This window comes from Oculina patagonica, chromosome 8 (assembly GCF_052425735.1).
Source record: "Oculina patagonica isolate OP01 chromosome 8, crgOcupat, whole genome shotgun sequence".
Taxonomy (NCBI): Eukaryota; Metazoa; Cnidaria; class Anthozoa; order Scleractinia; family Oculinidae; genus Oculina; species Oculina patagonica.
The window spans coordinates 5,595,191-5,611,289 of NC_135765.1; the positions used below are offsets into that span (position 1 = coordinate 5,595,191).

At 39.2% G+C, this 16,099-nt stretch overlaps 1 protein-coding gene across 1 annotated transcript in view; it reads right to left on the minus strand.

The window, feature by feature from the left end:
• The window catches only part of LOC144663352 (dynein axonemal heavy chain 2-like), an 80,367-nt gene that overhangs the window by 48,794 nt on the left and 15,474 nt on the right, over nt 1-16,099 (minus strand). Inside the window, exons 14-31 of the mRNA XM_078524257.1 lie at nt 14,352-14,508; nt 13,471-13,605; nt 12,702-12,806; nt 12,436-12,606; nt 12,211-12,339; nt 10,493-10,608; nt 10,114-10,209; nt 9,200-9,400; nt 8,359-8,515; nt 7,460-7,666; nt 6,285-6,578; nt 4,925-5,078; nt 4,135-4,241; nt 3,408-3,490; nt 1,815-1,908; nt 829-915; nt 578-658; nt 413-470 (exon numbers count right to left, since the gene is read on the minus strand). Of these exons, the coding sequence (XP_078380383.1) occupies nt 413-470; nt 578-658; nt 829-915; nt 1,815-1,908; nt 3,408-3,490; nt 4,135-4,241; nt 4,925-5,078; nt 6,285-6,578; nt 7,460-7,666; nt 8,359-8,515; nt 9,200-9,400; nt 10,114-10,209; nt 10,493-10,608; nt 12,211-12,339; nt 12,436-12,606; nt 12,702-12,806; nt 13,471-13,605; nt 14,352-14,508 (2,432 nt within the window). The remainder of the gene's footprint in view (nt 1-412; nt 471-577; nt 659-828; nt 916-1,814; nt 1,909-3,407; nt 3,491-4,134; nt 4,242-4,924; nt 5,079-6,284; nt 6,579-7,459; nt 7,667-8,358; nt 8,516-9,199; nt 9,401-10,113; nt 10,210-10,492; nt 10,609-12,210; nt 12,340-12,435; nt 12,607-12,701; nt 12,807-13,470; nt 13,606-14,351; nt 14,509-16,099) is intronic.

Here is a 16,099-nt window from a genome sequence, read left to right on the forward strand (position 1 = left end):
ATTCCAGAGTGAAATCCTCAACAGTGACATGTTCCTATTTATTTCACCCCAAATAACAAAGTCTGCAATTTGAATTCCAACTCAATTTTACTGACTTTGGCATGTGTACTCATCAGTTATAGGTACTATTTGGACTGGCAATACTTTAACCTGTGCAGGGTTTTTTTTTTCTCTTTAAACTAAGTCACGTTGTGAATTCCAATCTTAGATTGGAAAGTGTGCAAATAGGTAACAACAAACAGACAAAGAACGTTCGAATGGCACAACAACCCATCATTAGGAAAAGAGAGAAGACTGATACTACTGAAACTACAAACAACAGTCTCTGCTTTGCAGTTTCTTTTGCTCATCGTCTTTGAGGCTGGAAACGTTACTGGGTTCAAACAAGCAGAAGTTTTATTTAAAACATTACCTGGATGATGAGTCCCTCTGAGTGCATTGTTATCCTTGTTCAATCTCTGCATGATCACCTGTTACAAAACCAATCAAAACAAAGTTCTTATACTGCTCTGAAGTCATAAATTATTTTTAGCAACAAATGACAGAACACTGCATTCAATTTTACAGACTGTCGCACCTTCCAGTTGGCATTCACGTCATCAAACTCTGCCGACTCCCTGGGGAGTTGTTTACGAATGTCCTCACCAAGGAAAATGTTCTGTAAAAAAAATAAAAGGTAAAAAGTGAGGCAGACAAGCTACAGGTTGGTTCAAACAAGTTGAAACTTGAATCAACTGCAAATTCAATCAAGTCTCTCACAAACTAACATAAGTGCAGAAATCAGAGATAGAATACATGTATATGTCATTAGAAAAATGAAAGTCATACCTCTAAATACATCCATTGTCGCTGGACAGTCAATATCATTTCAGTGACTTCCAAAATGAGGGACAGTGTTCTTTCCCATTTGTCCACCTGTTAAAAAATAACAAAAGATTTTATAACGGCGTTAAGCGTGAAATTGTGTTTTCATGTGTAGTTTCAAGGTGTTCCTTTAGCTACAGGCAACAAAATGACTAAGCCTTTGCGATTTGTAACAGTATGAACACTTAGAAACAATGAAAAAAATAACTCATTTTGTTTGCCCGTTTGTGAGGACACTCTAACAGTAGCTAAATACTACCAACGAATTCTTGGAATTCTTTTTTTTTTCAGGCTTCTTTCTTTCCAATTGCTAAATTGGAAATTCACTGCGATGATCATTTATCACTTTCATATACATCCACAGTTCATATATGAATCATCTCATATACATTACATCATTTCACTCCTCTCACGGGAAAATATGAACTCACAATTGACCTCGCTCCCAATGTGTGGCTTCAATAGCTCAGTTGGTAGAGCATCGCACCGGTATCGCGGAGGTCACGGGTTCGAATCCCGTTGAAGCCCTGAATTTTTTTTCAGGCTTCTTTATTTCCAATTGCTTAAATTGGAAATTCACTGCGATGATCATTTATCACTTTCATATACATCCGCAGTTCATATATGAATCATCTCATATACATTACATCAATCTGTAAAGAGCTACGTCAACTGCCATTCAACCCAGGAAGAATACCAAGCTCAAAATCGTTATATACTTCGAAAACTAAATGCTACACCGGCACTAGACTTGCCACAAGTTGACTCTTTTAAGCGACGAAGCCGCGATAAATGAGCGACGAAATCGCGATAGCGAGCGACGAAGTGGCGAGAAGCGAGCGACTCAAGTGAGACCTAACTACCGGAAACGGGCTTTGAGAAAGTCTACACCGGCACTGGCTACAAGCTACACGCTATATCAGCAGAACCTTTATCTTTATAAATCATACCTCTGCCTCAAAAGCCTTGACATATCGTGATGCTTTCATGGTGGACAGAGTAACTTGATTGTCTTCCAGCTGCTGGAAGACATCATCTGTTGCCCTGCAGAACAGAATAATATATTACGATTCCGATGGAGTTACTAACCAGATGTCCAATTTAAAAAGTAAATTGAAACCCTATCAAATTTCGTCATGATTTTTAGAAAATCCCACGATTTTCAACGTCCTTTTTAAAGAACTCAATCCAGCACAGAGGTGCAGTCTTATGGAATTTTGTGTCAAGCTACTTTAATAACGCTACCAACCACAAGCAGTTTTGCAAAAAAGTGAGAATGGACCCCATATTTAAAAAACTTAATTTTAGCAGTTTGTCGATCCAGACAACTCCGAAACACATGTGTGATTTTCAATTTTAAATCTTAATCTTTTTAAAATGTATTATCGTTTATTTTAGTTTATTACAATGTAATATTAATTTTCTTAGGTAGGCAGATAGTCACACACGACCCCTCAAGCATGTATTTGCTTTAAAACAGATCGTGATTAAATAAAGGTTTTATTATTATTATTAGATAAGATTACTCTAAAATGATTTCTGTAAGTCGCATGATTAACAAAAATACACAATTTTTTCGTAGTTCCTTGAAATTGCACTCAATCAACAGAGCCTTTCATTTCATTAAAGCACCACTTGATTAAGCCTGTCTTTTGTTTTGTGTTGTTTCTTGTTTGTTTTTCAATTCAGTTTCACCACACTTCTGTTTACCAGCAGAGAATAAGCACATGTTGCGAAATTACAATAATTTTTTTATCCAATACTCTGTTCACAGCAACTAAACATCTTTAATTTAAATTACCTTATTCGTACTAATTTTCGCGCGTACTTAATTTCGCGAAAATTCGAGAGCCGAATTTCGCGAGTATTAATTTTTGCGATTTTGTCAGTGTTTTATGGATCAGTTGTCAAAGACTAAGAAACCACTGGAAATACACAAAGGTCTGGTTCAATGTAACTACAAGGAGCCTTCAAACGGAAACTTTAGTGACTGTACTCAAGAGGTTTTGAACTAATTTTCAAGCTCGGAACAGTAATCAGAGGAAGGGTGCTAGTCATAAACAAGACAGAAAGATATTTTTTAAAGTAGATAGTTGCAGTTCCAGACATAAAATTTTTACTGTTTTGATACAAAATATGGTATTAATTTTCGCGTGTTTAAATTTCGTGCAATGTTTTTTTCGCGCGTACTAAATTTCGCGATTATTTTGAAATCGCGAAAATTAGTACTCGCGAAAATAAGTAAGAATAAGGTGCATTAAGTTCGAAATAAGTTGTGCTTCATAGCAGGACCTTTTAAAATACCAGACCTCGTGAGCAGCATTTATGCACAAAACGCTTCTTAACAACTACGTGTAAAATTCAAGTTTTACTGATTTCGTTGGCGTGAATAAGGAAAGGGTTCATTTTCAAACCTAGGACAAAGTGAGGGTAGGCAGGCCCAAGACAATTGTACCAACCCCATTTCTGCTTTATAATTCACTTAATCAATTAGTTTTAATTACTTATTTAAATTTCATTTATCATGAATAATTAATACCCACTTGAGTCTGAAATGTCCCCGATCCTTGTAAGGTCCAATGTCCAGAGTTATCGCCTCCCAGCTCTCAGCAATGCCTGCAATGGCCTGAAATAAAAAAGTGATTACCATAAAAATGCTAAGTATACCAAGTCAAGCCCTATTTCCATAGACTAGGAAATTTTAAGATAGACACGAACTATTCAGATTTGGGTAGCTACATGCTTGTCTTAGTTTGCTTTTTTATGATATAGTGGGCAGACGACTGCCTGGGCCTTTGCCAATTGGTCAGGTGAGAATGAGAATTTATCAGACACATACGCTTTCGACATTGCTGATCCTTGCAGTATGCAAGACAAGTGTCACTTATGAGCCTAGAAAATGGCCCAGCTCACTATGAGTCTCTTGTAGCTCAGTGGTTAGGGCGCCCTACTGGTATTTGGGAGGCCATGGGTTTGATTCCCGTCGGGGACTCAGATTTTTTCTTTCAGTCCCACGCTCGTGACATAATGAGTACTTCATCTTTATCAATGAAAAGTTACTTGCCAAGCAGGAAAATCTACATGTCCCGGGCGACGGGACGGCACCTTTTTTCGAGCCCTGATTGAGACAAGTAATTATGTAGCTCTTCTTAACATTTCAAATAAATTTTCCTGTATTTTTCTCACACGACAACCAGACGTATCATCAGCAAGCTAAACCCCCAAAACTCTTTGCAAGAGCACAAAGCGCAGTATAATTCTAACACATACTTGTTCAATGGACAGCTCCTTGCTGGCAGCACCAGACACTTCACTGATCTGCTCAGCAAACTGATCCAAACCAAGCTCAATGATCTTCTCAAGAGTAAAATCTTCAGCTGAAAGGCAGGTAGTGATGGTGGTGTTAATAATCATGTCAGACTCACTTGGTAAAACAATCCTGTTACCCAACACATAGGTAGGTGAAGTCTACATTCAGACCTAGAGGTCCATCAGGCCAGAACTTATCCTAATTTTGATAGCATTAGGCAATTAGGAGTATTACTACTTCCCCCTGGTTGGGATGCTAGACCACAGCAGGGTTACCCCCACCCCCACCCCAGCATGATTAAATTTGCTTGTACCCATTTATACACCTGGGTTCAAAGAGGCACTATGAGAGTAAGGTGTCTTGCACAAGAAGATAACACAATGTTCCCGGCCAGGCTCAGACCTGGACCACTCGACCAAGAGTCCAGCGTGTTAACCATTAGGCCACTGCACTTCCCATACAGACATACAGACAGAAAAAGAAACCCTACAAGGCACTTACTGGGCAAAAGACATGAAAGGTGCTTTTTGTACTATTTTCATGGAGATCCACATGTTAGACAGGGGGACCAGTTACAAGAAAATTTGCCTCTGAGCCTCTGGTCTAACACATGGCTCATTTTGATTGCCAAGCATGCTTGTTAATTTATATTAATTTTTATAATAAAATTAATGCGCTTTTGCGCTGCACTTCTGCATCGCTGGTTTAAACATGATCTCAGCACTACATTTTTACAAGGAAGATATTTACCATTCTGATCAAAAGGCTTTTGAACTTCAGACTTGATTTGTGCCCAGTGTCTGTCCCTCATGGCAGGGTTCTTCAAGTCTTGGATTAGAGGCATGGTGCGTTTGAACTGCTCAATGCGAGACTTGATGGAGTCACAGATCTCCCAGTTTTTGTCCTGAAAACAGAAAGTTTTATATATTTATATGTTCAACATCAGAAAGAAATTGATAGGTTACATGATAAAAAGCTATCTAACCTGTGAAACAGGCCGTTTTTGTTCACCAAAATGCAAAACTCAGCTCATGTACCACAGTGTGGGGAAGTTTGGAGTCCTCTCTCTATTCCCCCCCCCTCCCTAATAGACTCAACATCTTGGCTGGGACTTCACAGTCAGGTACTAATCAGTGACCACCTCCAACCCCCACCCCCAAAATACAATACGCCCCTTTATAACAGAGTCCTCAGTATAATTAACAATTATTCGCCGAAGGCGAAGTGATTATTGTTGAATAATCCCCGAGACGAAGTTTTAGTATAATTTTTAGAGGTGATCATCAAGAACTTAAAAAAATAACGATAGCAAACAAGAAAACAGCAAACACAAGTGTTTGCTTGCATACGGTGTAAACCAGTTTAAATCATCGATTGCAATCAGAATTTATTTAGTTAAAGCAATAAAACGGAACAAAACAAACACAATGAGAAAGATAGATGTCCGTTACCTTTGTATGATTGTAGATGACTTCTAAGCGAATGTGCGAATCCTCTAAGAATGAGTAGCTCAATCAATTGCTCAATCGATCTGACTGAGTTTCTCATCGATCGCCAAAACCGCCGTGTTTACGATCATTTCTAATGCCTTGAGAACCATCTCTTGAAAATATTTTCGGTCCGAAAGTCTTGGAAGTTAATTTGAAAAATTCCCAATGTTTAAAATATCCAGGACTTGGACTGGTTTCTTTCAAATCAAAGAAATTTTCATTCAGCAAAAGCGGCCATGTTTACTTCCCTGGATGTCAAAGGTGGCGTGGCTAAGTAACCAAGCTTTCAAAGCTATAATCACCTCGCGCAGGGTGATTATAGCCTCATAAGCCGAGCTTCTCGACCAATCAGAATGCTTCAATTCTTATAATCACCTCTGAAATTATACTAACAAATGATATTCTTCAGCCTGGCCAGAATTCCTAACAGTAAAATGTACTGGTCAAAACCCTGTAAAGTCGAACACATTTTTCCCAGTCCATTGGCACTTTGTGATATCAGGATTCCACTGTAGTGTGTTTTTTAGGTTTCCATCTATTCACCCACATTATTTCACTGAACAGTTAAACCTGTGAACACATGGCAAACTGTATTTTAAAACATTTCTAACTGCACTGACCTTCACTTCTCGGACCAGCTTGTTCAACCTCTTGTACAACAGCTGTGATGTGGTCTCCATATCAGTAGTGACAAGTTCTTCAAACTTGCCGACTTTCCAGGCATCCCACAGTTCTTCCCATTCCTTGGTGATGGTCCAAACCTGTTCCAGATGTTCCAGATCCTTCTCCAGTCCTTGCAGATCTTTTGACGGGGGCTGCTCGATCTTGAAGATGTTCAATCCTCGTCTCAGCTTGGTTTCTTGAGACTTCAGGTTTGTGACTTGTTCATGGTAGGCTCTAACTTCCTCCAAGGCCTGAGGAAAATTGCATACAGTAATGTGAGTACCTCTTTTCATAAGCAACAGTTGCCTTATGGTAAGTGTAATGTAATTTAGGCTTTCTTGTATAGCGCATTTCCCAAAGATCAATGCGCTTCACAATTAGAGTCATGTGATGAGATCGGACATCAGCATATCAGGCATCTTTGGAAGCGGCAATCCTTCCATGTGTATGATCTCGTCCCACCACCCAACCCATGGATACATGTGAATAGCACACCAAAAGTCCAGGAACTTCGTTCCCTAATGGACTACAGATCAAGCAGTTCAAACACTTAACACTAGATGTCAGTCTCTATATCCATCAGAGTAGGGTGCAAATGAAGTATTCTCAATATCCCGAGGCTTATAGATTTTCCTGTTAGACTAGTGGATTTTATCCATCACTTGCCCTCGGGCAAGTAATATAAAATTTTTGGACTTTTTAGTTGGCAGATGAAGTAAGGACACCGAGAAACGCCTTCAGGCTAGCACACAATGGTTCCGACTTGCCCAAAGGGCAAGCTTGAAATCCATTTTCTTTGCACCCTGCAAGCTAGGAATATAACAGGTTTGCAAAGGGGGTTGTTCCCACTCATGAATCACAAGCCTACATGTATTTTCCCTCGTAGATGAACATCTTGACAATTTGTTGAATGATAAAACAGGATACATGTTAGCCTGTTCCAGGCGTTCGCTTAGTTGGGGAGCAGCACAAAAAAAGGGGCTCGAAAAATTACAGTAGTGGTTCCCCATATTTTCCACTTGCCGTTCTTTGCGCTGCTTCCCAACTACCTGAACGCCTGGAACAGGCTAGATACATGTACATGTATATAATTAAAACATTTGGGATAAAGGAGGTGGCTCTTTCTACCAACCTCTTTTACAGCTATGGAGCTACTGAATGGGCCCTTGTTCTGGAATTCATCAAACAATGTTGTGACAGTTTTCTTAAAGTCCTCAGAAGAGTGAATCAGTCCAGTCTTGAACTTCTCCTTGCTTTTCTTCAGCATGGCATCACTGTCTATCAAACACTGCTGGAAGGACACCCACTCACCACTCAGCTGGTCAAGCATCTGCTGTACCTGTGGGAAAAAAGACAGTCACTAACCTTTAGCATTTTTAAATTTTTGATTGAACTATTAACTTAAGCCATTCAGGTCTTAAAATGAACAAAAATATTTTGAAGCAATTAAAGGAAACCTATTAAAAAAAAACACTTTTTTAGGCCTTATACGTCCCATTTATGGCCATATTCTCCCAGAGGTGAGTTAGGAACTAAAGTCAGTCATATGTCCCATGGTGCGATAAGGACAGATGATAAACAAACAACAGCTTTCATTTGAATGATGCACTAGGGTTTCATTTGCAGACTTCAATGTTAGAACCACTTTGTACAACATAATATACAACTACCATAAGGAAGTACCACTCAATAGCTTTTTAATATTTTTAAATGCAAGGCCCCACACTAGGGTTTCATCCAGACTTAAAAGCTAGTGATACCACCTCATACAGAAACCTAAAAAGTACAACATGAAAGTACTGCCCAGTAGCTTTCATTTGAATAGTCGCCCACTAGGATTTTATCTAAACTTAAAAGTTAGAACCGCCTTGTACAGCAAACTAAACAGTACCACATAATAGTACTGCCCAATAGCTCTTATTTGACACTAGGATTTTTATCCACAGGCTTAAAAGTTAATACCAAAAGAACCAACAGAATGTTTAACTCTAGGAGAGAAAACACAATTCTTGCTAAGTGTCACATTCTCACCTCCTCGGGAATGGCAACTTCATACTTCTCAAGAATAGCAAACTGTTGATGCAGAGGTGGAAACTTGGCTTCAATGTTGGGCAAGTCTTGTTGAAGTTGTTCTAACAGTGCCAGACTATCACCAAGTTGATCAAGGGTTTCTGGAGGAGCACTGAGTCTGTGAAGATAATACAGAAAAAAGCAATCTGTTAGTAAACCATATGCATCACAAAAGACAAAAGGGACTTGTAGGTAGCTTAGTGGAAAGTGGCATAAATCTCCTGTCAAACGTCAAATGGATTTTCATGCTTTCTGAATGTTGTTGGACATGAACCTAATTTTCATGAGCAACTCTTTTTCTAGGTTGTCACATAATGATCCACTGAAGTTTCAAGCAACATCAAAAAACAGTCTGCGTCAATTCACTAACATTGTCAACTCCTGACTACAATTACTTATTTTTTAAAGTAACAACTGGTTGTTTACCAAATGGAACATGAATGTCAATGTAGCCACTTATTTTCAAGTTCAAATTTTGTATTTTAAAGTGACTAATGAAAAAAGATTAATTCCTCTGAATAAGGCACTAGAACATGTTGCAACACTTTAGCAACTTACTAATAGCTTTACATTATCCAGGCAAGAGAAACTGACAGCTTCACTTATGTCTAGAACTATCCCTGCTACTGAAAAGGAAAATGGCCTGTTACCAAATGGCACTAGAATGTCTGTAGGTATAAGTGTCTACCAGCTTAAGGTTGTTCCAGGCCTAGGCGTTTAGCTCATTCTGGATGAAGGCTTAAACTACTTTTTTACCAAAATCTGAAATGCACAATCTGTTATTTAAGTGCACACCACTCACTTCTTGGCATTATCCTTGAGGAAGTTGTGCAGTTCCAACAGCTTCTGGCTGCCCATTTCTCGTAGGAGAGTAGTAAACTTGTTTTGCCATTCATTGCAATGGCTCAGAAGTGCGAACTTCAGTGGCGAGTTGTCCAGTAGCACAAAATCAATGTTGAGCACTGTCTCTTCTTTCTGAAAATTATTGGCAATTTCTGTGTACCTAGAGGATGACAAATTTTCACCAGTTATGTGGTTAATGTGGATGAACCATAATTTCTCCAAATATTTTCACTATAATTATTGCAAAGTGTAAGGCAATATTAATAAAGAAACATGTCAACTTCATACAGTAGCAGATCTAGGGGAGACACCCTGGATTCCTTACAATCTCCCGTTTACCAATTGAAGAAAACATGCAAACGTTTTGCCTTCACTCCCCCTTGTATTTAAGCAGGATATGTAAAATCAACACTTCCCTGCCCCTATATACAGTCAACTCTCATGTCCGTTAAAGCGGACATGCTCAGGGCGTTGTTTAGTGTCCGTCATAGCGACAGTCCGTAATAGCAGGAGTCATTTCCAGTCAAACCTTATTCGCCTGGGATCTGGATTTTGTCTGTAATAGCGAGTGTCCGCAATAGCGGGGTGTCCGCAAGGCAAGAATTGACTGTAAGTGTACATCTAATCTGCCACTGTGATGTACCACTTAACACTATTTAAATGTTAGTTTGACAATACTTAAGAGAATCACTGGGGAGCAAGGATGGTGTAGTGGTAAGAGCGCTCGCCTCACACAAATGTGGCCTGGGTTCAATTGCAGCCCAGTGCCATACGTGAGTTGAGTTTGTTGTTGGTTCTCGCCTTCCTCCCAGGGTTTTTCTCCAGGTTATCCGGTTTTCTTGAAAGCCATTGTAGCAATTAAGATTCACAAACCTGTAAATATCAGCATCAAAAGAGGACACTGGTGGGTTCAGTCTCTGGTATCTTCTGATGAATGCATCTTTCTGTATCTCCCAGATTTCTCGGTAACTAAAAACAGTAATAAGTTTTATAAGTCATTAACACATTTCAGTATGTAGCTTGGTGTTAGAACACAGTGCAAGCCAGCAAGCCAGAAACCCCTTATCCCAACAAAAGGCTAACTGCAAGCTACCTAAGTTAGCTGTAGGCTAACCAGAGTGCTATTTAGGCTAACCGAAATGGCTTGCATGGCTTGCTGGCTCACAGATTGTCCGGACCCTGAAGCTTGTCTACAAGTACAACTCTTCTGTAAGTTTTTATAGTGGTGAACATAACTCTGCATGGCCCATACCTATCCCAGGTGCTGAGGTACGACTGCAGATGAGAGGCATTAGCTGACATGCCAGCCTTGATACTTGCTTGAATCTTCTTTGTCTCTTCATCCCTTTCAATGATCACATACACAGGCTGGAAGAAATTACAAAACTAATAACATCACTATCACTTAACATTTCTGCAAGTTTCAATGCATGAGTGTCATATTAATTAAGGTTACTGTAGACCTTCAGGGATGTCTTCCGGAAAATCGACCATACGCGCATTTCTTTTTACAAAACCTTGGAAAAGTATATATCACTGTAAATTAGAGCCTCTAATAAAATGTAAAATCTAAAGAAATAATTATTTTAAAGATTAGGTTTACTGGAAATCTCGCGCAAGCCATAAACCGCAACACTGACGATGTTTGCTAAATTGAATTACCTGCTTTCGTGTTCGCACATACGACCAAACAAACTGGACAGTGTCAATCAGCAGGTAATGGACTACAAAAGTGTGTGAGGCTTTTTGGATATTCCTATTGGTTGCTGAGAAAATCTATTGTAAACTCGGCGAATAGAATATTTGCCGATCTTCGTCATGTAAGAAGGCGTAAAACGCGGAATATTTGAAATATTAAAAAAGCCTTACACACTTTGGCGCGTAAATAACCAAGGAACATTTTGGCCAAGTTTCGTAAAAATCCGTCAAATCTACATACCCTATTAATTCGCTTGAAGTAGTAGAATCATCGCAAAAATAAAGCCCGAGTTTTTTGCTCCTAAAGGTTTGCAAGCTTATCACACCTCATCAAAGTGGTTGTCAACGCGGTCATGCCGCCGACCAATGAAACACAAGCTTGTGTCCCCCAGAGACTCCTCACCAAAATATCCATTGAAATTCACTGAAAACATTATTTTGCAATCAAATCATGGTCGAATTGATTTGTACGGTGGCTCAAGGGGAAAAAAAACTTCCCAGAACCGTAAATTTGGCCCAAATATTTGGAGTACGAGCAGCTAGTAATGTGGAAAGTAAAGAAAACCAACTGGAATGGATTCTTACATGGGAAAACAAAAGGAAAATGAAGTGCTAGCAAGCAGGAAAGGACAGGAAACCAGCAGCGAAATAGCAGCAAAAATCGTCTGACCGGCGATCCTAAACAAAGTGCCGTAGCGGGGATGAATTCGCTCAGGAAAGCTTTTCCTTGAGTGTCATTGTTCGATTTGTTCTTGAGCTCGAACTGAACATCAAATTGCTTCTGGCTTTCTTCTAGTCTCCCTCTTTCATTTTCGTTTTCTTCGACCTGGTTTTCTTACGATGTTTCGTCCAAGATGTGTTCTCTCTTTTCGACGAACTCATATCAATTTTTTACAGACTTTTGCATAAAAATTCACTGATCCTTGTGGCCTAACCCACACTTAACAGAACAGCTCCTTCGATGTAAATAAAACATTCAAATCTGCGTAACTCGAGTTGCCGGATGAAGTTTACCGCGAAAAATGTACGGAGCGCCCCATGTTTTATTAGGATTATAACACCTTTAGCTATTTATTAACTCGTCTGAAAAGAAGTTTTTCCTCGATAACTCGCGATCATTTAACAATTTTACATTACTTTTTTCACCAAACTATTAATCAGTGTTTTAGCTTTAGAATGAGCAAAGAAAAATTTTTTCGCAGAATTTGGCCTTTGAAGGTCTACAGTAACCTTAAATCACTTTTTCTTGTATTAAAATTGAAGTTTTATTACCTCTTTAGTTGACCTTTTCTTGGTGAGGAGATCTGGAAGTCGCTGGAAAATTGACAGGCAGGCTGTCAGCTGAACAGCGATCTGGTCCATCATGCTGGCAAGCTTCTTCAGTGTTGGCGAAAATTCAACCTGGTCATTAAACAAGTACAGAGACAAGAAAACAATCAAAATAAGTCAGAATCAACCACACATTGAACAAAATAGTCAGTGCCAATCACAACTAACCTTATCTCCCTCCAGCACGACCTTGACCCTCAGCAGAGGGTTCGGAGCGCTCTTGCCATCTCCGTTAATGGCTCGAGACAGTTCCTGCAATGACCACTTAACATTCAACCTGAATGCCTCTTCCACCATGCGATCCATTTTCTCTGTGTAGCGCAGCCAATGAGCTTGCACCTGAAAAACAAACAAAAGAAAACTTGACACAAGCTAAACCCATTTCAGCTGGTGTGCCAGTTAATCACAAATTACAGTAAAAAAAAAAACATTACCTCCTGCCCATCATGCTTGAAAACCTCATAAGTCTGTTTCATTATGCCGACGATCTCTACATGAGTGACTTGAAGTCTTGTCTGTACAAGGCTGCGATGATTTTTCTGCAGAAAAAATAGCCATTGAGTAACTAAGCCCTTTAAAATCTTACCAACATTGATACGTTGCAAATGAATAAGTAAAAAAGAGTAATCTTCCTTTGTCTTGAAAATTTTAAGTGGTTACCCTTTTCAGACCGAAGCAAAAAAAATTATATTCTCTTCACTGACTGCCATATTTTTCTCTAAAAGCCAGTTATGAGAATTTCGTGATAGATAACTCAATATCAATAGTCCTTGTTCAAATGTAGATTGTTTGCCTTTAGAACTAAAAAAATAAATCATCTTTGTTTAACAAGAATTGCTTGAAACAGTCTTGTGACTGACAAACCTGTCCAATCAAATTGGAATTTAGAAGTGTTGGTTTTTGTGGAGGGAGGAGAATCAGAGAACCCGGGAAAAAAAAAAAACCTCGGAGCAAGAAGGAGAATCAACAACAAACTCAACCCACATATGGCACCGCATCCGGGAATTGAACCTGGGCCACATTGGTGGGAGGCGAGTGTTCTCACTACTGCACTATCCATGCACCCTGAATTTCAGATTAGCACTGATGTCAGTGGATCATTAATTTTTGTAAAAACGCCTCCAGTATATTAATTAAGCAGTTGACTGGCTAACACAACAGCCTCTTGTAGTTAGAATCTAGGCTGATTCACAAGTGCAGTACCTGTTCTTCTTCAAACTCCAGGTTGTCGTAGACCCTCTTGCCGTCAATCTTGACCAGTAACATCTCACTGATCTTCATACAGTTTTTGGAAATGGTCAAGTTGGCATTCTTATAATCATCCACAATATCTTGAACCTACAAAATGCAGAAACACAGCATTAGTTTGTACACTGATTGAGTAACGTAAAACTGAACTATATAAGGCACAGCTAAAACTCCAACTGACTGACACCTCCAGTACTTCTATGCAAACTCTCCTGGATTATCCAGATACAGACCTCATTTCCAGTCTCCCATATGGGTAACCAAATCTCCCGAATAACGGGGATAGTGCTTTAAATATGTTTTTTCACCCTCATTTTGGCCAATTTTGGGGTGGCAATTTTGTAGATATTTTATGTGATTTTGTTAATAAATCGGTGGCGCTCTACATGTTAATCAGTTTTGGGGGTTAAGAATTGGTATGTTAATGGAAAATTGCCAATCTCCCAGATTTCAATTATTTTTAGGTTGGCATCTCTGTCAGTAGTCAGATGCTAAGTCACCTCCTGGTCACAAATTATGTAAACAACATTTTAAACCTCCCATTAGCAGACACCTCTGCTAAGCTGACACTATTTCAGAAACCAAGGGTGTCTGCTAGCGGGAAGCTTGAGTCCTTTCTGAAAGACAAGGGGCTAGTAGATTTTATCCAATCTCAACCCAATGGGAACGTAAGTGTCTGACAAGTTTAGTATACACTAACTAATGAAGTGTCACTTTTGTAATTGCCTAATGAAGGAATGCTAGCTAATAAGAAGGCATTTGGGTTAGCAAACAATGACCCCAACTTGCCTAAACGGCAATGTAGAAAATCCATTTTATTTGCACCCTGCTCTCACCTTGCTGCAGTTGTTTCTGCACTCTCCGATGAAGTAATCAGAGATTCCTTTTGATGCCCAAGTTAACTTGGTCAGGCCAGGGTGGATCTTTTTGTCCAGTGACCTGATTCTTTCTCTGAACAATCCTCGCTCTTCAGAGGACAAAACAGCTATGATCCTGTAAGAAGTAAAACAACACAAAGGTTAAATGGACAGCACTTGCCACACATCATAAATTCTACGAAGCGGTTTCAGAGCCACCTTAAATTTTCAAATTTTTAAGGTGGCTCTGAAACCGCTTCGTAGAATTTTTTTTAACTTTGCAAAAAGTTGTATCTTAACATGCTGATCAATGTTTAATAATAAAAAATGGGGGTCACTGAGCTCGTTTTTGAGTTATAAGCACTTAAAGCCAAAATTAAAGGTGTTTTTAACAGGTTGTACTGTTGCTATAGTAACCAGTGACGTCATGAAAATAATCACAACATATTCACCAATCATTGGGCATTAATTTCACACCATTATTGTAGCATCAACTGATAAAGATTTATAGTACTGACCTGTCAAAGTATAAGAGCTGGAAAGTGCTGGAAACCGTTACCAGCCACCTTAAGTCGTTATTGTGATATTTTAGTTAATTCTATGAACAGTTGGTCAGTGCCAAAATTGCCTAAAATTGTGTGACATAGCCCCTTTAAATTGCTGGCATAGTTCTTGGTTCTGCAATAACAGCACTTTCAAGGGCAGGTGATAAGTGCACTCAGCTCTGGAACAGAAACTCTGGGTTTGAAGCTACTCAATGTCAAATTTTGTATGATGTTTTTTAACTCTGTAGTGCCTCTCTACACCGAGGCATGCATGTAAAGTGGATACTAACAAAACTGTTGGGGAGACTTGACAGAACGGCTGGGAGGTAGTTAACCAGTCACTATCAGGTATACAATATGCAAGCCAGCAAGCCAAGCAAGCAAAGTGCGCCTTAACGGTTTATTGCAAGCCACCTAAACTAACTGTGGGCTAACTGGAGTGCATTCTCGTGTGCATAGCCCTTATCCCTTCTCTTAGCCATTGAAGCCTTGGCATGAGAAACACAGGGCTCTGGGGACATAGGATTTTTTAATTAATTCGAATTTTTTGGACTGGCTGTTTGAAACAAAGAATTCTTCTTGAACAGAAGTCAAGAATTCTGTCCTGGAAATCCTGTGTCTCCTGAGCCCTTCGTTTCTCGTGCCAAGGCCTCGCCGGCTAAGAGAAACGAAAAGGGCTATGGGGTTGAGAATGATTGACTGGATTGTTACTTAGGCTTACTAATTTGTTATTTAGACAAATCAGAATGGTTTGCGTGACTTGCTGGCTCACACTTTGTCAATAACCCACATTATCATTACTACTAGTTGCTTCACACTACAGAGTCCCCAGGTACATGTAAACACTTAAAGGGACTGTATCACGGATTTTAGCCAAATTTAGACATGTGAAATGACAATCAAATTCCATGAAATATAAAAAAAAAAACTCTTAAAACAGTGAAGGAACATTTCAATAACACAGCAAATACAAAAGAAGGTACAAATGGCCAAAAGTGACAGAGATTGAAACAGATTGCAAAATGCGTTTTTGAGATAACACCCGATAGACACATTTCATGCCAATAAAGCTTTGGTTTTGTCATTTAGATCCATAGAAGTAATTTCTTTGCAAACATTAAGTTTCATAGCAAGTATGGCAAAGCTTAATAAAATAAACTTAACTCAGCCGTGACACAGTCC